Raw genomic sequence first — 24,914 nt, forward strand, 5'->3', positions numbered from 1 at the left:
GGCAGTACGAGTACGGCCCTCATATCTGGATATATTTATGCATACAAGTGCACAGGCAGGCCGGCATAGATTGATCCAGGCGTGTTACGTATCCATTATTATTATTATTATTGGAGTTGACAGCAGGTATGTGTTCTTTATACACGAAGAGAAAGGGACCACTGCTAATAGAAGCCTGCTTTGAATGATGGTCAAGGCCTGGTTGTTTGGCAGGTTGAATCCGAGGACAGTGTAACTTGAGGAAAAAGCCTTGACAGAGCATTGAATGAAGTTTACAACTTAATAAGGTGCAGTGGCTGAGAATATGGCAAAGAAATCCACAGGCAAGTAAAGACCTGTGCATCTATGTACCAACCTGTTTATTGTGAGGATTTCTCTACCCTGCTGTTGCCTACACAGTATTGCTGACCAAGAACACTGGGATGGGCTGGGTTATGTATTGTCCTTCTTTTGTTAACCTCCGGGTTGTGTTTGCCACTTGTATTGTTAGCGTCTATGTCGGAATTTGGAACCCAAGCTTGAATAGGACTCAACCACTGATAAAGAAGTATTGAATCTTGTTTGCAAATCATAGTATTCCCAGCTGATTTGCATTGTCTATGATGGGCTAAAACGGACAGATGGACAGAAATGGTACATTGTAAGTACACACTATATACTGTAGAATCTCTCTCCCTTTTTTTACATTTTATTTATGAGGCCTTTTCTGCTTTATTGATATTCAACAGTGAAGAGAGAGTCCTAGAGTGACATGCTGCAAAGATCTGCCGGGCTCGGGAATCAAACACAAAATGTTGTTCCTTACTAGTATTATTGAATCCATAGGATTTCCACGTCCACTTCATTTGTGGAGGATAATCTGAGTCTTTAGCCATGGTAACCTTGTGCTGTACAAGTGTCTACATTCTAGCCTACATTCTATTACGAATGTAAACAGTACCAGCCAGCGTAGAGCCCGCTAACCATGAAACTGTATCCAGTAATACACACACACACACACACACCGGATATGGATGGCAAAAGTGAATTATTCCCGGCCAGTGTATGACGGAGGATATTGACAATTTTGCGATAATTACTTAGAATGATCCGCAATACAAATGATGTGATTGTTTTCATCGCGATAAATGATAACCTTGTATATCATCCCATCCCTAAGAGCCCTGTTTTTGAGTAAAGCGAATGGAGAGACAGAAAGAGAAGAAGAGATCATCAGGGAGAAGTGGGACTCAGTTTCAGGATTGGCAAGACTTTGCATTTGTGTGTAACGTAAGTGTGCCATAATCCCATATGTAGGTACTCAGTCCAGCAGTGTGACAGGAATGCTGTTGGGTGTGTCATATGGAGGGTGGTGAGATGGCATGGGTGGGTGTTTGGGCTTTGATTTCAAGTGAGCAATTTCATGGGAGTTTATGTGTGTGTGAGAGAGACAGAATGCTAGATTTTGAACGTCCACAATCCCCCTGGCAACATGGCTCCTTCAATGTGGGCAAACCAAGTTTATGGTTTTATAAATAGGCCCAGCTGTAATTGTAGGGTATATGTGAGGAAAAAGCAGACTGTCTGTTTAGAGATGACCTATATGGATTTGTTGTCGTTTTTTGCATTATTTACAATGAAATCTAAATATAATTATGTCAGGAGAAGGATTGTGATCAAAGCCTCATGGTGATTTGATTTATGCCAAATCTAGGTGTTTAGACTGTGATTATAGGCCTGGTAATTAAAAGTTTGCAAAGTTTCAGCCTTCAGGCATGAAATGGAAGACCAGTTATGGAAAGACCAGTTAAAAGTAATTTTCATTGAGCCTGCGGCTTGTGAATGAAGATTATGATTTTGCATTTAGGATCATCTACCAGTGAGTGACATAAATAATCATTGTTACACAAGCTATCAAACAGCAGGCTCTGGCTGGAGCCTGGAGTGAGAAAGATGTCAGAAAGGACATCTTACCCTCAGTGGTATACAGGATGGAACAATGTTTACTTAACACACATGTAGGCTACATTTCATCACATGCAAATCTATGGAATGTAAAAGGATTAGCAAGCAGTTGATCTACTGCTTTAACAATAGCCCAGTGTTACAAACTGTATAGTAGCTAGGGCAGTAGTTAGCCTAGTTTACAGCCAGCCCCCACCCTTCTTGCTGAGTCCAGTGACAGGTGCCGCAGTACTGCTGCTGAGCTTCAAGATTCCCTGGCTGCTATGGTCAGTCCTGATTATAGCAAGTCCAAGGATATACTGTAACCTTGCGTTTTCCCCTCTTTCTCCACCACTTCCACTACAGGGTCCTTGAATAGACATTTGCAAGAGTGTGTGTGTGTGTGTGTGTGTGTGTGTGTGTGTGTGTGTGTGTGTGTGTGTGTGTGTGTGTGTGTGTGTGTGTGTGTGTGTGTGTGTGTGTGTGTGTGTGTGTGTGTGTGTGTGTGTGTGTGTGTGTGTGTGTGTGTACATGCGTGTGCACGTGTACTGTATGTGCAGACGGGATGGTTAGTTGATTGCTCTGGTGAGTGCTGTTATAATGCCCTCCTCCATCCACTCTGTGGTCAGTGATTTTGTCCCTTGGTTTTGATTGTTTTCAGACACCTTTTTTTTTTTGATATGTTGATTTTATGCTAATGTTTTTTATTCTGTACTGTAGCACTTTGAGATTTGTTTCAAATGTAAAGTGCAATATAAATAAAATGTATTATTATTAACATAAGCATAGACAAAGGCACTCCCCTGACTTGGTACTGCCGTGCATCGTACCCCAGTTCTGAGGGCTAAACCTGCCCATTTGACCAACTAAAGTCAGGCAAACATAATTGGTATGATTGGCTTAATTTCTCTCTTGGATTAACATTCCCATTAGCTCATACGCTCTGTTATTTGTCATTATACATTCAGGAATAAAAGCTTTAGTTGTCAGCTCAGTATTGAATCAAATTGTCAGTCAAATGGAAAGATATTAAAGAAGTCTCATGGATGTGATTACAAAGCTAGAGAGAACAGTGTGAGGAAATGAAACACTCTGACAAAAACACTATCGGCAGATAAATGGACAATTCTGTTTTTTAAGTACTGTAAACATAAATCCAATTCAAATCCAAGAGTGCATTGCCCCTGATGTTGGGAACTTGGCGGCCCTCTCCCCTCCAACATGGTGAATCAATTGCCATGCTTAATGTAATTAAAACAAGTACTGTTCACAATAACACAGATTTGAAAGAACCCACTTCAGCCACTTGTCTGCTTTTCGTCTCATTGGCTACCTGTATGGCTCTCAACTCACAGAACCTGGTTGTAGTATGACTTAGGGTTGGGCGATGTGGACAAAATCAAACGTCCTAATATTTCTGAAATATTGCAGATCTACAAGCTCACAATGTGTCGCAAATTAATGCGACGCGTTGTGAGCTTATACTACATTGGCTATTATTGCTAATTTATAAAAATGTATAAAAAGGAGCTTAAGTAATTAAAACCAAGGAAAAGACAACAGTTATCGCATATCACTATATTACAATATCCCAGAATCCCAGATGATATCTAGTCTCATAAATATTGATATAATATCAATAGTTTGCCCAGCCCTAGTATGGCTTTCTGAATGTCCTTCTCTGTTGGTGTACTGGATGGTACTGTGTATAAGCTGTGGATGTAATATACATTTTACATCCTGAACCACAGCTTTTGAGTGGCAGATATGAATATGAGCCTGGATACCACAGGCGATGTTCCACTTTCATGTACATCAAGACCACCTGCTCTTTCTATGAAATGGATCGACTGGGGGAGTGGAGGGTGAGAGCTGCAAACCCTGATTGATTTCACCTCATGAATTACTCATGAAGGGCAGGCACAGATTAAAGAGAGGAGACAGATTAAAGGACAGATTGAGACAAGAGAGTCTTGAGACAAGGGAGATATAGACTAGTGTTGTTGGGTATCGTTTAGGTTTTGTCCGGTACCTGTGCTAAACGGTACTTTTAAAACGGTGCTGGTGCTTAAACGATGCTAGAACTGATACTTTTCAATTCAATACAATAATTATTTTTCAAAACGGGGTCGTTGTTTTTTCGTATTGTTTATTTGCGTCGCTCCTGGTGTGTAATGACCTTAATATGCACTGTACAAAAGATTCTGGGAGGAATAAACAACCATTAGTTAAACCTTCGAAATGTAAGTGTTTGATTCTCTTAATGTTTTCATGGTGTGGCTCCTAGGGGGCGGGCCATCTAGAAGAGCGTCTGTCTGTCTGCCTGTCTGTCTGTCTGTCCGTGGCTAATCTCACAAACCACTGGGCCGATCAGTGCCAAATTACTTGTGCACGCTGCCAGTAGGCCATGGACGTTTTTTTTTTAATGAATTCTTATCCCATGTGAACTCATAATTTCAGATCCACCATCCCACGAATCCGCCATTTCAGTCTTGCCCACATGATGTCAGAGACCATGAGACCCATTGGTCCCCTCCTTGTTATTTCACATGGCACTTTATATTTGATACACCATACGTCATGTTTGTTGTTTTGATAAGAGCTATATAAAGGTTTATACGTCTATTGAGAGAAATGGGCTTTGAGTGTCTTGTGTCTGAGTTTCGGGTGGCTGTGGACAGAGCTACACTGTAGAATTCTCTGTCGACCCGTAATGGGTACATTGGTCACATTTGTGCACTCTCAGAGTTTAACTAACGCTGAGGATTTTACTGTGTTGCCTGGCTCATTCCTCTGTCCTTCCCTGTCATTCAACGGCACCAGGGAGAGCGGCCTGAAAAGCAGGGCAGGGGGAAAAAAAAGGATGAAACTCAGCCAGGCAAAGCGACATGGGTGACGAACCGTTCCCACTAAGTGTGCCAGCCAGGTTTGAGGCTGGTACTGTTGTTGTGGTCCAGCAGCGCTGGCTGGCTGGTGCACTACACAAGGAGAGAAGCAAGGGTTGAGCCTGGCTCCAATGCTGGAGCTGGGAGGGACAAACTGCTGGCAGACCAGAGGTTACACAGTAAAAGCCTCAGTTTTCATTTAACTCAGTGTACAAAAATGTAACCAAATGGACCCTTTATGGGCCCATTTGGTTACAGTTGTACACTCTCTGCACTGTCTGAACCCACAAATGGATAAATGAACACTGAGGAGTTTACTGTGTGCTTTTATCCACGGCGCTTTACAATGATTGTGCATTACATTCACCCATTCACTCATACACCGATGGCGGAGGAAACCATGCAAGGCAACAACCTGCTCATCGTGCTCAATGAGGGGTTCAGTGTCTTGCTCACGGACACTTCGACACTAACTCTGGGGGATCGAACTGGGAACCTTCCGGTTCCTAAGCGGCCGCTCTACCACCTGAGCCACTGCAGCAATGTAATAATCACTGCTCTGTGAGATACACGTAAAGGCCAAATCCCATATTTTCTTATAATTATTATAATAATATAATAATATATTTCTAAACAGCCGCTGCTGGCTGCGTGCACGCAGCGAGGCGATGCGAGACACTCACACAATCACGTGCAGCATGCGTCCTCGATCTCCAGGCTTTTAGTTTTTTAGTTTTGCTAAAAAATAAAAGCTTGGAAATTCCTGTCCCAGCTGTTGGTACGCAAAAGCGCCTCGCGTCGTCTGATGTGGTGCTCATTTTTTATTTTGGGTGCGCATGCGCACCTGCGCACCAGTTATGTGCACCCCTGGTTATAACGCCACCACAAGGCCAATTTAAGAAATATGTGGAGGAGGTTTTTCCTTGGCCTACTGAGAGTGTGCGTGCAAAGTTGGTCAGTGCTCACAGACAGACACACATGGCCAGGGGCAAAAACATTATTCCCGCCCTGGCAGAGATAATAATAACATGACATTTTTGTTGTTAGATCCACGAGTAGACCTGTGTAGTCTGTAGTGTCATGTTCAAAGACAATCCTACTGCATGTGTAACTATGTATTCAATATAGCTACATTGTTATTTTGACTTCAGTCAGCCTTTTACAAAACATTACTTAGCCAGGATGGACCAAGTAGGGCCATGTCAATGGGGACAAACTGCAGTATTCGGTATTGGCCCTGGATACTGTTTGTGTCCCAGTCTGCAACTGAGTCTAAACTGCAGACTGATGGATGCCTGGGCGGTCCGGTCATGGGGAGTGACGGGAGAGAGGGTGAGAAGGAAAGAACAAAAGGACGAAAGGGAGAGAAGAGAAGAGAGACACAGAAGGGGAGAAAGGAGGGAAGTACAGATGGAAAGAGAGATGGGGGGCGGGGAAGGGGGGAGCAGGAACAGTAGACCTTGGCTGTGTGTTCTCTATTGGCCAGGTTCAGCTTTGCTCTGTTTGTTTTTACTCTATTTTTACCTTCCAGTCTGCCTCTGGTCACTGCTGAATGACTCCATATGTAAGTTAGATTTCAGCTGAGGGAAACCATTCAAATGTTCCTTCCTTCCAAGGGAGGTGGTGGTGGGGGGGAGACATACTTTGATCCATATGGTCCGTTGCTTGGGAGGGATATAGCGTCCAAACTGAATTGTACGTTTTTTTCCCCCTTTTATTTTGTCCTTCATGTCATTCGGTTCATGGGATGTCAGACTTGTAAACCAATCAGTTTTGTTCAAGCGACGTTATAAAAGCACCATCCTCAAAGCCAGCTAAATGTGTGAGTTCATTCTCCTTGGTGTGAGAGAATCTGTCTGGAGCACCACAGGGAATATGACTGCAGTAGATGCAGTGCATGCAGTAGATCTCCCCCTCATTACACCAAACAGACCAGCTCCTTATGTGCTGCTATTTGTCCCATGTCTGTCTTGCATCTTAGGGACCATACACCACAATCTACTAGATCTATTCTGCTGTGCTGTGTGTCGTCATGCATAGTACTTAATTGTCTCGGGCATTAAACTGCACAGTTGCGATCGATGCAAAGCTACAATATTGATTCTGAGGTACATTTTATTGCAGAACACGCTTTTATTCTGCAAAAATAAATTGAAATGAAAATCTCAATGCAGTCACAGCCATTGCGGCTTCTCAACTTCCTGTAATGCTCAAGGGTCCTTATTTCCCTGAGACACTTCCCTATGGCAGTTATCAACGCAGTCTGCAGCTTCGTAACTAGTACCTCCACTTAAGGGAAAAGGTACCTTCCTGAAAACGTACGCACACACAAATGAACTCTTGGAACTGATAGTAATTACAAAAATTGACGGTTAACGATTAATTATTAACATCCCTACCCTGTGTAGCTCAGTGCGTACAGCACGGCACGAAAAAACAAAAAACTATTTGCTTGCTTTATAAAATGGCTAAAATGGCTGTGTGTTCCTTGGTATTTGTGTGTGTGTGTGTGTGTGTGTGTGTGTGTGCGCGTGCGCGCGTGCGTGTGGAGGGATTACGTAGTGCTAAGCATGAACTTGGTGCAGTGCAGTGTGTGCAGCAGAGTGACTATTCTGGTGCCACAATGGAGTCATGTGTTTGGGAAGTGTTTTTAGAGCAGAGTGGCCCACATGAGTGAGTGTGTACAATATCCCCTCTGTCTGCCTCCTTCCCGTCACTTCCTGATCTCTCTCTCTCACGCACACACACACACACACACACACACACACACACACACACGACACACACACACTCTTACACTCAGTCCACGGCCCACATCTTCAGATTGTGTCTGTGAATGTATGTCTGCTAGCTCACCCACGCTCAAAGAGAGGAAGTGTTTCCTTAGCTTGAGACCAACCTGGACAGCTGCACAGGTCGGTTTGCTGTTGAGCTCAATTTGTACTCTGTATCTTGATGGTGTCACTTGCTGAAAATAACATCAGCTCTTTGTGGCAAGCAACACGCATGCAGAGTTACACAGTATAAATCAGGCATTAGGCTGGAGCAAAACATTCCTCCAGAGGCAATAACTTGTGTTTTAAATGGTAGGTATGAGCAAAACTAAGTATAGCAATCAGTGGGTTAGCCTCCATGTCCTCCTTGCCGGACCGGATGATCTGCCTATCCCTTCTTTTAAACAAATCTTGTCTTAATAGTCCAACATGATAAGGGCCACCCCCTCGAGCTAGTCAGCACTTGACTGAAGATTGCTGGGTACGGAAAACTCCGGAATCCCCTGTCACCACCAGTCAGCATGGAATCCCAGGACAGCCAACCAGAGGCAGACAGTCAGCATGGAATCGCAGGGCAGCCAATCAGATTTAGCGGAGTCTTCTGGATTCCATTAAGGAGAACATACTCGACTCTTAACTGGTCTGGTGTATTTCATGTGGATGTTGCTGCTTTACGTTTAGAGTTTCAGCGCATCATATGATTGAAGACATTCATTTCTCTCCACCGTCTCATGCATCATCTTTTCCGTGTATTAGCCCCTATGGATGAAAGACTTGGGTTAAAGGAGTAGTTCACCCAAAAAATGACTTATTTTCTATCAATTGCACTCCCCATGAAGCCTTGAATCCATGGATTTATTTTTGTTTTTGTGGCATTCCTAAGCCAATAATTTGATTCCCGTCTCCTACCGGCTAATGTATCCGGTAGGAGACACAAAGTAGATTATTTGTGTCTCCTACCGGATACACACCCGGTCATCAAATTATTGTCTTAGGAATGCCACAAAAACTAAAATAAATCCATGAATTCAAGGCTTCATGGGGAGTGCAATTGATAGAAAATATGTAATTCTTTGGGTGAACTCCTCCTTTAAGAAGCAGACTCTGACAGACAGTCAAGGACATTATACCGGGGGAGATTTTGCATGTGCATTTTGCATTGAAATTGCATTGAATGTTTTTTCTGTTGTAGGGCTGTGTGACTGATCTGGAATGGTTTGAATACATGTGGAGCGATTTTTAAGTTGTACGGGTTCAATTATGGCTGTGTTGTGCATGCTGTGTGCCCTCAGGTCTCATAAAGGACAGAGAATGACGTGCCAGTGGCCACAGTGACAGGAGAAGAGGGGAGAATAACTTGTAAATCAAATATAACGGGACACAGGCTGCTTATATTAAACTCTCCTCTCCTCTCCTTCTCCTCTCCCCTCATCTTCTCTCCACTACTCATTTCATCTCATTTAGACCCTGGCATCTGGACTGAGTTAAGCAGTGCTAAATGTGAGGCAGTGGGGGGCAGCATGGGGATAACAGTAGGGGGTCCAACTAGGGGAGGCAGTGGTGACGTGCATAGGGGGTGAAAGCATGGGGGGGGACAGCTTAGAAAACAACGATGGGACAGAGGGTGAGACAGTGGGTTAGTAGATTGTCAGAAGAAGATGGTGGTATGGGCAAAGGAGAAAGGGGAAGAAATTTCCTTTTTATATATATATATACAGTAGAACACATGGGTGAGAGAAATATCCAGGCTTGCAGGATTACTGACCTGCTGAGAAAATCACATAAAGGAGTTTATTGAGCTGTAGTTCAAATTGGTGATGAATTCCCTGCAGCATTGGTTGAGAGGTCTTCTGCACACACAGGCCTAGGAGCAGAACGGGGACAAAAGCCAGGGTACAAAAGCCATTTTAAACAAACTACACTTTAACCTTATATACTTTGTTGTACGAACCTAATTACAAGTAGATCGGCTATTTTTGAAAATGATTTGAAAGAAAATGCCTAAAATGACGCCAGGGGGAAAGTGGTTAATTTAACGATCAAGATTTTGCAGTGCAGTATTTTACATATGCTCATGCATGAGCCCAAACCCCAAAGAATGTCTTTACTCTCTCTCTTTCTATATATTTCCCTCCCTTTCCATGCATGCCCGCCCGGCAGAGACCCGTGTGTAAACACAGAGTCAAGCTGACCTCTGAGGGAGGTGAAATGTGGCCGGCTGGCATCAGTTTGTCAATGCATAATTCAGGCGCATGCATATCATCTGCACTGACGGATCAATGCGGCGCGCTCAGATGACCTTTGAGGTATTGATTATCGTTATGGAGGCGCGAGTTGTGCTAATCTGTTATGACAGACGTTCCGGCTAGAGTGATTTAGCTAGTCACAGGAATTTACGTGTACACTGACAAATCTCCTGCAAAATGTTAATGCTACTCTGGGAGAGTACACATGGAACCACGTGGACCCTTATTGTGCAGTGTAGGAAGCAGTCATTGTTAAGTTTTGGATATAATCTCGTTTTGTACTTTTTGTCCTCACTTGTAAATAGACTTGCTGCTGCATAATTAGGCTTGGGGTTTATGTATTCAAAAATGGTGCCTTTGTTCTCTTCTGTTCCCTTTCTATCTGCTTATTCGTGGCAGTGAAGAGGATTTAGGCCGTGGACCCGGTCTGTGCCGTGAATGGACAAGGGCAACATCAACAAGTCAAATGCGGAATCCCTGCAGCTTCTCCGTTCTTTAGCCTCCTCTCTAGACAGAAGCAGCAGATGCTCCCCAGCTCTGCTTTTGTTGTTCATGGCCGGCCGGCCAGAGGTCTGACTTAAAGACGAGGGGGAGGAGAAGAGTTTAAAGTATCCCCCCCCCCCCCCCTACAACTCTTTCTTTCCGCTTTTCTCCCTCTACCTCTGTCTTTCTGACTGGCCCGGCTGGCGTCTGCTGGATGAGTTAAATCCCTGATTGTTTTTAGCCCACATGGCTGCAGTGGGTGGTGCTCCGGTCCATTCACAGACACGCAGGGTGCATCTGCACTCCATAAAGACCCCCCAACGTTGAGGGTGATTTACCTCCACTCAGCAACATGAAGAGCTCTCCTGCACTAATATGCACTGAGCAAATGCACCCCCACCCCACAACGCTCGCTCCCCACACACAAGTGGTACTGTTTCCACACACACACACACACACACACACACACACACACACACACACACACACACACACACACACACACACACACACACACACACACACACACACACACACACACACGGTGGGTCTTTATTTCACGTCTTCTCTGTCTCTCATTGTGCCAGAAGTACAATGCAGCCTGCTTTGGCTGCGTCCCATCCCCTCTCATGTCCATTAGATCAGCCAAAGAGAGCTGTGGTGGTGATGCATACCTTAGTGGCCTCGGGCATCACTTCCCTTGAGAAGACCGGACGTGGCCTAGTCTGTTAGATTCTACAGCAGAGCGCCTTATCTGTCCTGGCAAGGATCACTGATATAGATAGACTTTCAATGGAAACCAGCAGCAGGTAACAGCAGCAATAGCTTATGCTTTCATGGTGATGTGGTGACATTAAATTAAACTAAGTTATAAAGCATGTCTTTTTTTTCATAGACTTATTTCTTTTGGGCATTTTTATGCTTTATTTCAAATTGACACTGTGAGAAAGAGACAGAAGTGATATTGGTAAATGTCACATATCATTTTCCACGGCACCCCTGGACTAGCATAACAACTAAATTGGGAGAAAAGGGGGAGCTTTTATTGTGACAAAGTATCCAAAGGAAAAGGAAGGTCTGACCTGGAAGGACATTTTAATTGCCTCCAAGCACTATTGCTGGATAGCATTACAGGAAACGTTGCTTTCCCTTTTTACTAAATGCATTTCAGCCCATGCTATTGTATTTACTGTCACTCTGATTTGTATTGAAATGTTTGGTAATCAAATCAAGTCTGCCTCAGTTCTAGGATGGTTGAGAACCACTGGTCTGTAAAGTGAGATAAAGGTTGCTCGGCCTGAGGGATTTAGCCTGATCCAATAACCTCTATGAGCTTATCTTTCAGTTTTATGAACTTGGAATCAAGCCTTTGCTTACAGCCACCTCTCTGATCTCAACCACAGGGACAAACACAGTGTAAGTCAGTGTAAGTCAATGCCTACTCGCTGTCCTGAGTGTCCTCCAAAACAAAATGGATGAAATTCCTATCGCATTGTGTTGCCAGTGAAGATAATTCGTGAGAGAGGTTACATTATAGTACAAGGCACGCTAGTGGTCAGTGAGATTCGGGTGGAGACTATTCCTTGTAGCCTGAAGCCTGGTTATCCCAGTGTTGTTTGTGGCAAAGTTTCTCTAGCTCCTGCCACTACTGTTACTCACAGCGTTGTCACTGTAACGTCATTGTAGTATACCAGTAGCCAAGTGATGGGAGGTGTTGGTTGTTGTACTGGCACTTGGAGGATTACCAGTCATCCTCTTGTGTCTCTGGAGTGGAGTCATTATGTCACTGTTCCTCCAGACACACAGCTGACATCATTACCCACTTCCTGCAGGTTGAATGAGAAGTTCCAAAGCAGGATGAGTCGAGGCGACCTCAGAGAAGGTTTTCACTGGCATCCGTTGGCGTTAACATCAGAGGAGGAGGAGCCTCCTGACTGTCCGAGATGATGGTTTAGCACTGGAAAAGGATGGTGCAGTGCTAAACCACCATCTCTGAGAGTTATACGGAATTCATAGAACCGGCCGTAAAGTGACAGACATAACTCTCATATTAAATTGGAGTTCAATTCATTGGCCTCTGTGTGTCATTGACTAATCCACTTCCTGCCAGACACACTAGTCACCCAATGGTGTCTGACTGGCTGTTTGTGCAAATGTGTGCACTCTGTCTTTGGTGTACCATGTAGATGAGAGTTGGCTGTTTATTGGGGCTGAGTAAGTGCATTAACGCTCAAAGCATTCACAGGGCGGTCATAAATCACCAGGATGACTGTCCATATAGAGGCAACAACATGAGAAAGGCTAAAAGGCTATCTCCTCTGCCTTAACAGTATGACACACCACTCCTCCCATTTCTTTCTGTCCTTCCCTTTGGGTGGGGCTTATAGCTATTTATTTTGTGTGGATGTACTGGCTGCGTCTCAGGTCCTTATTCAGCTCTGTCTTAGCTCCTCTATCCTCACTCGAACAAGGTTATGTAAAGAAGGAAAGGACATCTATATGAAGGTAGATATGTTTCAAAATTCGAGAGCATGTAGATTTGATTTGAGCACAAATGCAATCTAATCTACACGACACGTGTACATTGAAATTTGCACTTGCATAAAGTATTCATACACATGTACAGTAAATTGACATTGAAAGTCACAAAGAATAAACCATTCTTGTTGTGCAACAGTCTATCTACACGTGTGTAAATATTCTTTTCTGTGACTTTGTGTGTGTGTGGATTACACGTTACAGGTTCAAATTTTTGAGTGCTCAAATCAAATCCACAAGCTCTTGAATTTTGCAACATATCTACCATTGTACCTTCCAATAGTATAGATGTCCTTTCCTTCTTTACATAAACTTGTAGGAATAAGGATAGAGGGGCTAGGACAGAGCGGAGTAAGGACCTGAATCGCAGCCACTGAGAGGCAATGAGTGAGTAGAAGGAGGGAGGGAGAGAGTGAGGGAAACGATGAGTAAGATCCAGTTGGTGTAACCTATTTCAGATTAGCCAATTTTGTGTTAACCAAACAATTTTCAAGTTGCCACCACACCTACCTTCCCCAAAATCAACTTCAAGTTATACAATTTAAAATACAGTTTATAGAACTCATTTTTCACCGAACATCACAACAGTCTACAGTCTAGTTTCTGGCCTTGGCGCGTGCGCTCGTATGTGTGTGTGGCTTTTGCATGTTAAGAATGATGTCATTTATCTGAGTGCTGAGAGTGTAGCTCCATGAAAGAGTGTCTCACAGAACACAGTCTAATAGCTCCCTGGGGGCTGAAGAGCTTTACAACAGTCAAGAAATGTGTGGTCCCAGAGAACATCTTTAAAATGAACTCAATCAAAACAATGGCTGAAAAGACCAATGCTCTATTTTGATTTCATTAAACTTTTTCAGCATCCCTCTTTGATTTGTGAGGACTCTGCTATTGGGTTTAGCCTACTTTTGACAAGCCTATTTTAAGAAGCCAGATAGGATGGGGTTATTGAGTCTAACGGGGGATGAGCACTGGCTACTCCTTGATGAAAACAATGGTTTAAGGTACTTGTTTGTTGTTAATGCTCTCTCCTGCCAGCTAAGGAGGCCCTGGCTACCATCAGCTGCAGTACCATTTGCTAGTATCTCTCCTCGATCCCCAGTAAGCAGCCATAGTGCCAGGCTAAGCCTTAACCAAGCAGATGGGTAGGGGATCCTTCAGGCTTATCTGTGGAATGCTGGGTATCCGTCTTGTGTTTTCCTCTAAAAGGAGTGGCTAATATCTCTAAGGCTCCATCTTCCTTTGATTGACTCCTGGGACTCTCTCTCTCCCTCTCTTCCTCTCTTCCTCTCTCTCGCCTCTCTCTCTCGTCACTATGTTGACTGCTCTTGTTCTCTCTGTCCTGCCCAGCTGTGCCCCTTCCCCTTCCCATCCATTTCCTTATGCCTGATTTATACTTGTTTGTACCCAGGGGGCAAACCCCCCCTTTTTTTGGAAACCTGCATTTGCCCTGCCATCAAAGGTTGGCCACCAGAAATAATATCTATGACCCAGTAGGATCACATCCTATATGGACAACCCGGTCAATTTTTTGCTGGAAATCCAATATGGCCGCCTCAATATTGGCCCCTATCAGAAAATAGCTTTGGCGATAACTTTTGAACCAGATGGGCTAGAAATGCAAACTTGGTGTCTATTTCATGGTTTCAGAGCATGAGAAACTCAATGGAATACTTATTTTTATGATTAGGTGTGTCTGGACCTTTACTTTGCATATTTCCAAGATGGACGCCACCCGTAAATGAGTTTTACTATGACTTTTACAGTGACAGATAACTGTTATGGCAAAAAGTCTGCTTTTTAAGCAATATGAACACATTTGGTCAGTTTGAGCTTTCATTTCTATGTTGTCAATATGGCTGCAGTCATAAATAATGTATGGTATTACATTTTTGCTCAGATTCTATCTATAGTTGTGGGGATGATTGCAGTGAAAAATCTGAGAAAAAGCCCACAATGTATCTTATGTATCATTTTAATAAACTAACTATAATATAAACAGACACATGCACACTCCAAGACTTGCCAAAAACCTCAACTTTAGGGCTATACAAATTAACATAGTGGTATGCATTCAAGTAACATAACAAAATATAGACTACTTAGTGACAAACAGAGTAAAAGCGGATTTGAGGTTGCCTACAAAAGGTTCATTTTGACCTCTATGGTGCTGTCTTGCCTGCTTCTAAAGCCAATGATACTATGGTACAATGCTATTCACCATCACTGTTGTCACGTGTTGCACTGATCCTGCCGCATCGTGTCTCCAGTCCCTGGCAACGGCATCCTAAGTAGCATGGAATTTCCTTCTTTGCACAGGAACAGTTTTTCTGGCAGCCTTTGATACAGCTGCATGATATTGCCTTGTTCATTGACACAGCCCAGGCTGGCTCGGTAGATGCAAGGGGGACTGCATTGCTAGCACTGAGAGACCATCCATACTCTGCGAAAGAGGGAATATCCGGCTTGGCGATGTGTGCATATTTATCTATTATGGTTGCTAGAGCAGCTCTTCTCAGGTGCAGGTCAAAGGCATTCTCTGTCGGGGGCAGCAGCTTTAAGAGGGTTGATCTATTATTGAGGAACTTGTACACTCTAAGCTTACTCAGGTCAAAATCCTCCGGGTGGTCCGCTTTGGATGTATATACAGCAATTGTGAGGTCTTGTGCTTGATTGATGACGTCATCTGAGAGGGAATCAGAAGAGTTTTCACCAAACTCCTCAAGTGCAGGGAGATCCAGACACATGCTGGTCTTGAACCATGCCTTCTTCCCAGTGAAGAAGGGATAGCTGGTGGTATCTCTGCCACTTAAACTATGGATAAAGGGCAGGGCACGACACCGTGCGAGCCCCAGTGCTGATACCATTTGATGGATAGGAAGGTATGAATTTTGCTCTGTTCTCACCCACAGCTCTGGAAGGCATCTGAGATGGGTTGCTTTATAGTAAAGGCACATGATGATGATGTCTGTGTCATTGGCATGGATGACAACTCTGTCAACTTTGTCATTCTGGACACTGTACAGGGTGTGGAGTATTATTCTTGTATCAGCCTCCTGTTGTGTGGATTCTAGTGCAGGGACATCTTCAATAGACCCCTCCTTGATCACCACACTCATTGTCTCTTCTTTAAACCCCCCACCCAGGTAAAGATGTGTTGGACCAAGGGCCGACTTAAGTTTCTCATTTTCACACCATTCGTCACAGAGGAAACTCAATAGGTTTGCCTTGTTAGCTGACACAGCAAAAAACTCCCGAGGATCTGGAGCTGTGTAATGCATACTGACTTCATATTCTTTGGAAGGTTTTGGTTGAGCATATCTGTGTTCTTGCTCAGCTGTCTTAAGACTAGGTCCACTGTACCGGTCACAACAGAAGTGAATGATCTCTGTGCCAGCAGGCACATCATTCAACAGCAGACGTTGGTATCGTTCAGCGATTGTTCCAAATGCTTCACCTTTCAGGAACGACCAATGGCGTATGGCATACATGGCATCAATAACTACTGCTGTTTTTCTGTCTTCTGTAGGCAGGTCAGGGATGCATGCAACTTTGGTCTCCTCTTTCAGGACCTTCACAAGGCTTGCCTTGGTACCTGTTCTCATCCTGCCATCTTCCTGGAAGAGGGAAGGGGGGGAAGTCACTCCACACGTGGTTGCCTATAAAGTCAACAAGGTTGAGTTCTCCACCACTGGCTATGATTTGGGTCATGCGCAGGAGGGCAGTAATTTCATTGCTCTTGCCAGGTGCTGAGGTTTTCCCCTTCGATTCTTTGGATTTTGTGTTTTGAGTATGGAAAGTGTTAAGCTTCATTATGCTTGTCTTCTTCTGATCACTGGACAGTGATTCACACAGTGCCTTCAGACCCAGTTTGTTCACACTCATCAAGTCGTCCTTGACTGTGGAATCAGCACACTGTCCTGTAGATATGTTGATCATGGATGATGTGCTCACTGTAAATGGGTTAGTCTCCACTGCTGCCATGACCTTGACTACCATCTCTGCATCCCGGGTTACACGACTCTGACCAGACTCATGGTGTGGGTTGGAGGAGTGGAGGTGGAGCATAGACTTGAGCTCTGCAGAGACAGCTGCAGTGAGTGTTTTTGTGTAGACCCATTTTGTCCGGGCAGCAGGGCTGAGTGTAATGCCATCCAGACCGCTTGCTTTCTTGGCATCAGCATTATAGGTCTGCTCCAGTAGCATGTCAAAAGCAACACTGTTGTGGCTGCCATCTGCTCGTCTGCCAACAAATACACCTGCCATCAGTGCTTCATGTACCTCTGAAGCTGTTTCTGGTAGTTTCTTCATCTCAGCCAAATACAGAGGTAAAGATTGCTGCCCGTACTTGTAGTGGCCTGCTGCAGTGAGGTAGGGTAGCATTCTTGCTGATTCACAGAGATGTCCTGTCCAGTCACCTTCCCGATCGTAGTAGATAAACCTTTGGAGAATATCTGACATCTCCAGGAAGGTTGCCCAGAGGACTGCAGTTGGTTGCCCATTCAATGATTCCTGAAAAAGCAGCAGCTGCTCTCCTAGGACTGCCATCTCTGGACGCCTCACCTGTATAGCAATGCAGTCCCCCTTGCATCTACCGAGCCAGCCTGGCCTGTGTCAATGAACAAGGCAATATCATGCAGCTGTATCAAAGGCTGCCAGAAAAACTGTTCCTGTGCAAAGAAGGAAATTCCATGCTACTTAGGAGGCCGTTGCCAGGGACTGGAGACACGATGCAGCAGGATCAGTGCAACACGTGACAACAGTGACGGTGAATAGCATTGTACCATAGTATCATTGGCTTTAGAAGCAGGCAAGACAGCACCATAGAGGTCAAAATGAACCTTTTGTAGGCAACCTCAAATCCGCTTTTACTCTGTTTGTCACTAAGTAGTCTATATTTTGTTATGTTACTTGAATGCATACCACTATGTTAATTTGTATAGCCCTAAAGTTGAAGTTTTTGGCAAGTCCTGGAGTGTGCATGTGTCTGTTTTTTATTGTAGTTAGTTTATTAAAATGATACATAAGATACATTGTGGCCTTTTTCTCAGATTTTTCACTGCAATCATCCCCACAACTATAGATAGAATCTGAGCAAAAATGTAATACCATACATTATTTATGACTGCAGCCATATTGACAACATAGAAATGAAAGCTCAAACTGACCAAATGTGTTCATATTGCTTAAAAAGCAGACTTTTTGCCATAACAGTTAGCTGTCACTGTAAAAGTCATAGTAAAACTCATTTTCGGGTGGCGTCCATCTTGGAAATATGCAAAGTAAAGGTCCAGACACACCTAATCATAAAAATAAGTATTCCATTGAGTTTCTCATGCTCTGAAACCATGAAATAGACACCAAGTTTGCATTTCTAGCCCATCTGGTTCAAAAGTTATCGCCAAAGCTATTTTCTGATAGGGGCCAATATTGAGGCGGCCATATTGGATTTCCAGCAAAAAATTGACCGGGTTGTCCATATAGGTTGTGATCCTACTGGGTCATAGATATTATTTCTGGTGGCCAACCTTTGATGGCAGGGCAAATGCAGCACACCCCCCTTTGCCCCCTGGGTATTGGGAAAAGAGCAGATCTACAAGCTCACAATGCGTCGCACAAGCTTGTAGATGGGCTGTGCTTTTGTGTGTGACACCCGCGCACAACTGAGTATAAATCAATCACCCGTTACTATATACAGTCTATTTTATACATGAATTCTTTCTACTGAAGTCGGTTTTGGGGGCACTGGCGTTGGAGGAGTTAAAGTGACAGATTTAAACCAGACGGCTCATGATGGAGGATAATGATTGCTGTTTTTTTGTGGTTTTTGCAGTTTTGCATGCCGTGGCATTTTACAGACCGGCATGTTTCTGGGGTTGTGGTCAGCCAGCCTGGCAAAGGCACAAACTGCCGTTAAGTTGCTCTATTTCCCCATGCCCCCCCCCCCCCCCCCCCATTTTTTCTATGTATCTTAAATGATTCCAGAATTTGATTTAACCCTTCGCTCTTTGTATTTGCTGGTCTCTTAACATCTTAACAGTCGTCATACTTTGTTTTCACTGTGGCCAATGCTTTCTGTGAATGCATTTCATAAAAATACATCATGGCTGCTGTCTGAATTGGTTGTAACAAACCTTTAGTGAAGCTGATTTAATCAGCAAGAAACAGAAATAGCTGAAAAAGTAGTACTCATATGTCATATTAATGAATGACAGATTTTCCGCTTTTAATGCTAGTACCACTAGCTAGTCAGCATTCGACAGACAGCTTCATACTAACTGTTTGTAAATGTTGACATAGTTAACATCGTGAGAAGCTAACAAAAATGCTGAATCTTGTGTGGACTTGGCTCACCTCATCTAAATCTACAGCATGAGTTTGAGCTGGTGGGGATGACTGTGTAGATATGCCTGGGTATGATTTTGTTTGGTTTGGGACATTACCAACTATGTTGCCCCCCCAAACGTCTGTCTCCAGAACTGATGGGGTGGTGGTCAATGCATGGTCTTTCTTCTCTGTGTGCCTGGTTATATCTTTTCTATTAAAACTCCCATCATAAAACGGCGATGGAACAATCACATCTGTCTTATCATCGTTGCCACAATGGGATATTGTAGTGCAGAAACAAAGAATGAGATTATCTTTGTAACACTATGTGTTACCTGTTTATCTTCGTTCATTCGCTGGTGGCAAGCCTTCAGTTTGGAAGTGCCAGTGAAAATAAGGTTTATACTATGTAGTAGGAATGTAAAATCTGCTGTCTTAATGCATAATGAAAGGTAACAATAACTTCCATGGGAGCCAAGCCTTTTCCCCATGGCCTGCTTATTTTTGGCATATTTCAGCCTACAAGATTTCTTATTTTCCTGTTCGGGAAAATAAACCATCACTGCTTGAATGACACCAATGATAAACGAAAGCCCCCATCATGCCCCATGCTTTCAGAACTAGACCTCTGGATCAGGTTACTAAAGCAGTGCAGTCTGCCTGCCACAGTGATTTAGACCAGGTTCCAGTTTCCCCAGGGGAGGCTTACAGTTTACACAGCATGCATTTTCTGATGCAAAGTCAGCCTATGTGATCCATCATCAGTGCGAACTTTACCCAGCTGTTGTCTATGTGACTCAAAGTACACTATAGATCATTGTTCTCCATCAATATTGGTTACAGACAATGTAACCTGGATCTTATTCCTCTTGGATGGGGTCCATTTGGATGTTCCACTGACTGAATCAATGCCGAAATAGCTCAGGGCTCCTTCAAAGAGTCACATTTCTCTATGGCTTGACGGAGAGCCAGAAACGATGGCAACGGCTTCATAATGCCTGCCAGGCCCTCGGACACAGAAAGACAGCAAGAGACAGACAAACAGACAGACAAGACTGAAAGAAAGACAGACAGACAGAAGGAAGGAACTAAGGAGCGGGTTTTGGGCTGGCAGCTTGCTAGTCTGGTACAGTAACCACAGCCTCACACTATCTACAGCTAGCCAACGGGAAAAACACATTAAAATCGTCAGTGTTCATTTAACCCTGAGTGTATAAAAAATGGACACAAATATGGGTCCTTTTGGCTCCATCGTTAACACTCTCAGAAAGTTAAAATTAACAGTGATTTTACTGGGCGAGACAGGTCTGCCTACGTTGGATAGGATAAGCTTACCAACCTACTAGCTAGCTAAAGTATGAAAGACTGTCCTGTGTTATTAACACTACCTTCAAGGGCAAATTATAGTGTAAAATAAGGCGCAAATGATTTTGTAATGAATGCCAACTGCTCCTGTCTGTAAAAGCAGCTGATCTCACACATCATGTTATATCTGCCCTGCAGAACTTCCTGCTTCATCCTGTTCAACAACAACAGGGCTCATAACTGTACGCTTTCCTTTGTGTAGCTGTGTGCCGGTTACATTCTCTTTAACCACATGAACTCTAGAGCATTGGTTCTCAAAGTGGGGTCCGGGGACCCCCAGCGGTCCTTGAGGGAGTTCCAGGGGGTCCCCAGCTAAATGATGGATAGTTAGGAACCAAATGGACCCTTATGGGTCTGTAACTCTGAGAGGGTACAAATGGAACCAAATGGATTTGGTTCCATTTGTACCCTCTCAGAGTTAAATTAACATTGATTTTACAATATAAATTGGGGTACCAGAGATAGAAATGCCATCAAACTTGGGGTCCTTGAAATTAAAATGGTTGAGAATCACTGCTAGAGCCGTAAAAGCTTCTCTTATGGGAGTCCCTGGCATATCTTTTCAAATGGGGCTAATAAGTGTCAATTTGGGGGTCCTTGACATGAAAAAGTTTGCACTGCACTAGAGTCCCTATTCAATTTATGGGGCGAACATTTGGCGAAAGTAACAGACCTAGTCTACATCACGTGTTGTGAACTTGTAGATTGGCTATTTTAGGCGAAGAAATTTGATGTAGAGGGAAACGGAAGGGAATCGAGTATATAGAAGTATTTGGGTTTAAACTTTTAAGTAGTTAATATCCAAGGGTAGAGCTGTTAGTTTGAGTTATTTGTTTGGGAAAACGACATGGGAACATAACGTGTGGCTAATGGCACTGGAAGTCCCCCTTGCTGTGAAAAGGCATCGAGCGCTTACTGAATGATGACCACATTAAAACCTATGCTGCAGCTTCACTCAAAATTCACAATAAAACCTTTGTAATGGCAATAGAGTAATGATTGTACATGTCCTCCCGTGGCAACATCGCTTTCTGGGAAGGGAACTTGGTTTGGTGAAACTCGACGACGTCTATGTTGAGGGTTTGTATTGTTCAGAAGTCAATCATGTGATTCAACACTGAGGTTGTTTTCCTGTTGCATCTTCAAGGCCGCTTGAATATGGATATTATCCCTCCCTCGCCTTTTCCACCTGAACAATGCTCTTTTGTGTTGTCTTTAGTAGTCAAGGGCTCAATGATGATGTGGGATCATAGTGTTGGAGCCTTGCCGGGGAGAGAGACTATTGAGTAATCCTCTGAGGGACAAATGAGCACTGCTTGGGGGAAGGACTGGTTTGTTTAACTCATCACCTTGTCACACTGCAGTCAGTCATCTCTGTTATGGGAGACCGGCAACTATGCTTGTTTGTGCAGAACGTGTGCACGCACATTGTGTGTTCGTGCACATGCCTTGTAATCATTATGTGACTTGTGGTTTTTGTCTCATGCTGTCTGTTTTTGTATCTTGGTTGCCATCACTGAGAGGAAGAGCCCATAATTGCTGCTGTAGTACTGCAGCGGCTAGTAACAGTCAAGTTTCAGTAGCAAATGCTATTTTTAGATTGTGTGGTGACTGTGCACTGCGTTGCAATATTATAAAAACAAATTTGGTATTGTACCAGCACCACAAGGGAAAGAAGTGTCCTTAATTTGACTCTGAGATAAATAAATATTTATAGATATAGGGATAACCAGATGAACTTGATTTTGTTCACTTTCTTTAACCTCAGGGTTTCCCTGGGTGACTTGAGCATTATTTAATTAGCCAAAGATGTGTATAAACCAGTGGTTCTCAACCTTTTCATCTCAAGTGTTCGCGGCCTACCCAACTGACCACTTTAACACGACAGCCGATAGCGTGCATTTTCTGAGCAATTCAATGATCAATCAATCGATCCAAAAATACATGTTCACAATCACAACTTGATGCGTTGTGAGCTAGTTGATCTGCTTTTTTGGCAGAATGTTCACCCATTTCCACCGAATGTTTGCCTATTATAACATGCTCAGAATAGGGATGCTAGGCTTCATGTGGTTAAACTAGACCTTTTAAATGTTAAATAGTCCCCCCTCCCCCCCTCTTCACCAGAAACGTATAGTAATAAAGGAAGTGGGCCACAGTGTGTAAATGACTTTATTTAACTCTTAGTTAAAGGAAGTGAGTGGGGTAAGTCCCTGTGACATACTAGCGTCATGTCCAGGGGCTGTACTTGATGCATCATGGCTGTGGGATGTATACATCAAGCCGCCTCATGCTACAGAAACAGGAGATAGGCTCCTGCCCTATGGGACACATGGCTCGGCAAGACTTACTTAAAGGAAGTGGTAAATGATAAGAGTTGTTCACAAAAATAGGTAGACTAGTTAGAGTAACTATTTAGAACATTTAAAGTTTAGTTAGCCTGAAAGCTAATATCTAATAACAAGCTGTATTTAACCACTTTCAACCTGGTTAAATATAGGTTAAAAACTGGTTATTGTTGGTGAAGTTCTTCCAAAAAAACAAACAGTTTTGTTCTAAACAGTTCAAAGAAATAGCAGATCTACAAGCTCACAATGTGTTGACTATTGACTTTATGCCTGTTAGAGAAAAAAAAACTTTTTCCACATCCTGTGGGTTTTACCACGCCTAGTCTAACTTGTTGAGTGACAATTTAGCCGCCAGAGCTCTTTATTCTCCTCGTTGTTATGTAGTAAGTAGATGGAGCTGTGTTGTTGATGTTAATGCCATGGTGATGTGTTACCTACATCGTCATGTCTGTGGCTTGGTCATTCAGGGGGAAGAGCAGCACTTGCGTCACAGCCAAAGCATAGAATAGACTTACAGCTTGCAGTAAGACTGGTTCCTGTAACAGTCTAGTCTTATCAGCTCATGTCTTAAGGGTGCCTTTTTAGCTGTTTGATTGTTGAAATAAAACGCATAGATGAACACGTGCCTGTTTTGTGTCAGTATAGATCTCAGAGCAGATCTGTGTGTAAATCTTCTTTACTGCTGTAAAAGCTTCAGGAAAAGATTGCCCAATTTGGCCAGATCTCTGAGCCCTGTTGCTGTCTATGCCCATGGGCTTTTAAAACTGTAAACAGAACTTTAAAAATCATGTGATGGTGCTTAGCTTGGTAGCTTGGATATGGAACAGGGTTCTGCTGAAATAATGCAGGTCAATATTTCTGGAATATTTCACCTGTGTAAGGGGGAAAAAAATCCCCCTTCATTTTATATTTGTTGCCGTTTCATTTAATTCACAGTTTTTTCTTAATCAACTAATTACAGACCTGTTATGTGTCTATTTATCTAGTCTGTGTCCTAGATTTCCATAGCTACAGTAGGCCTGCTGCTGGGCCAATCCAAGACAAACATTTAGGCTTAAGCAGAGTTTACATTTAGAATATGAACTAAATGCAGCCAGAGTCTAACTTTGTCTTTCTTTGGTTAACTTTGTTTAAAACAACATATTTTTTGTTTGCACTTTGAAATGCCAGTGTGACTAATTGTTATGCCTTTTACGATTTTGGAATGCCCCGCACTGGAATGTGGATTATTTCAATATAGTAAAATTATTGCTACAGTTGTTGGAATTTTTTCTGAATCGGATCATCGTGCAGTTATGCTGCTAGCATGGAAGTTACAAGCGAAGGTCAATGTTCTCTCTATCTTTCTCTGATGCTGAATTTTTACACCACAAGTTGTGTGTTACTTTGTGTATAATTGAACATGACACATCCTGTTATTATCATAACATGATGTATGCTATGAAATACAAATGACTTAATCCATGTCTAAATGTCTTCACCAGGTGCTGTGTGGTGAGTGTGGCAGTGGGTGCGGCATGCTGAGGCCACTCCCCCTGGCTCAGAATGAGTGTCAGAGATGGCGCTGCCACCATGGCAACGAACGCAGGTGGAGGAGGAGGGGGAGTCGAGGCAGCTAGCTCCCTGGATGGCCGCTCTTACCTACTCCAGATCTACCCCCGGCTGTATTCCCAGTCCTCTACCTGCTGCTGTCTCAGGTTGGTGACAAAACCGCATTTGCATGTCAAGGACCTCCAAATGGGGGTTCGCAAACTGCAACGTTATTACACATTTTTCAAGACTTTTCAAGATTTTAATGGTAGCACAATGTGGCGCATCACAACGCGTTGTGAGCTTAAAGTCGTTAAACTGACTTTGATGCTATATAACTGATTTAGCTTCAGAACCCCTTCAAGGACCCCTGGGGGTCCACAGACCCCAGTTTTAGAGACAGACCCCAGTTTTTAGAGACATAGCAGACCCTTCAGTTTGATTGATTGATTGAATACTTTATTAGCAGTTACTTTGAAGCAGTACAGTAAAAACTAT

The 24,914-nt window shown here is 43.4% G+C and overlaps 1 protein-coding gene across 1 annotated transcript in view; it reads left to right on the plus strand.

Annotated features, from left to right (window-relative positions):
- LOC311051719 (myosin IXB) overlaps positions 1-24,914 on the plus strand; it is an 88,079-nt gene that overhangs the window by 6,760 nt on the left and 56,405 nt on the right. Inside the window, 1 exon segment of the mRNA XM_084066327.1 lies at positions 24,371-24,583. Within this exon segment, the coding sequence (XP_083922453.1) occupies positions 24,432-24,583 (152 nt within the window). The 5' untranslated portion in view covers positions 24,371-24,431.

This window comes from Gymnoscopelus microlampas, assembly GCF_963454915.1.
Source record: "Gymnoscopelus microlampas genome assembly, chromosome: 9".
In the NCBI taxonomy this organism is placed as follows: domain Eukaryota; kingdom Metazoa; phylum Chordata; class Actinopteri; order Myctophiformes; family Myctophidae; genus Gymnoscopelus; species Gymnoscopelus microlampas.